Here is a 1,117-nt window from a genome sequence, read left to right on the forward strand (position 1 = left end):
AAAAGAAAAGAAAGAATTTTTTAATGTTTTTCTTTGGTTTGGGGAATCAATACAAGCAATTACCATATCTAAATTTCTTCTAAATAAAGTTCTGTTGAAGATACTGTCCATTAGGTTGTGTGATGTCTGTAACAAATTCTCAAAGTTCATGCCATATAAATTCTTCCTGTGAAGAATTGGTATGCTTGCTATTGTTAGAAAATTAACATTATGAAATATTGGATTTTCTCTTTGCTCTGCCTGCAAGGAAGCTTCTATCAGAGTTTGGGTTCAGTTTTTAGGGCTTTTTATTGTGTATTAATGTTAATTGATCCTATTGTGTCTCAGTTTTTAATATAAGCCACTTAAATCCTTTTTGCCAGTAGGCCACACATAAGTCAATTACTAAGTTATATCTATTTTGTGAAACTTATTCCTTCTCACATAGGAGTTAAGCAAAATGAAAAATTAAATTCTGGCTTCCTACTGAGTCCCAGTGTAGTGCTTTGCCAAGTCAATCTATGGAGCAAGAATGTGGATTGTAAACATTAGAGGAATGTTTGCCCTTCCGTTCTTAAGCAGTGCTTATGAGAAATATGTATACAGGCAGATGGTGACATGACAGTTGAATTAAATGTGCTCTTTTTTGTAGGTGCCTGTTATGATACAGTGAATAATATGCTGTGGACATGCTCAAATGACTATATCGATCAGTGGTGTAATCCTGGGAATCAAGCCTTCCATTATGTCTGCCAGAGACTTGGAGTGAGCCACATTATCACTGAGCCCAAAGGTGAGGTGCGCTCATGGTCTGGAAGGAAGAGATTTCCCCCATGAAAATCTGAGAGAATACAGCAGCATTAGTAGATGGGAAAATAGACCAACACCAAAATGTGTCACCAGCCTTCCTCTTTGAATTTAGAAGCCTAAAATCCTTTGTTATCTATACCCTTAAAGATTGGTTTATGATTAAGAAAGAATGTGTTTTAAAAAGCTCTGCCCACAGACTGTTTTTTTTTTTTTTGAGACGGAGCCTCAAGCTATCCCCCTGGGTAGAGAGCCATGGCATCACGCTCACAGCAACCTCCAACTCCTGGGCTCAAGCGAGTCTCCTGCCTCAGCCTCCCAAGTAGCTGGG

General features: G+C 38.1%; 1 protein-coding gene across 1 annotated transcript in view; it reads left to right on the forward strand.

The window, feature by feature from the left end:
• HECTD4 (HECT domain E3 ubiquitin protein ligase 4) overlaps positions 1–1,117 on the forward strand; it is a 213,386-nt gene that overhangs the window by 96,227 nt on the left and 116,042 nt on the right. Inside the window, exon 10 of the mRNA XM_023513244.1 lies at positions 590–772. Within this exon, the coding sequence (XP_023369012.1) occupies positions 590–772 (183 nt within the window). The remainder of the gene's footprint in view (positions 1–589; positions 773–1,117) is intronic.

The sequence above is a fragment of the Otolemur garnettii genome, unplaced genomic scaffold (assembly GCF_000181295.1).
Source record: "Otolemur garnettii isolate 467f Iridium unplaced genomic scaffold, OtoGar3 scaffold00038, whole genome shotgun sequence".
Classification (NCBI taxonomy): Eukaryota; Metazoa; Chordata; class Mammalia; order Primates; family Galagidae; genus Otolemur; species Otolemur garnettii.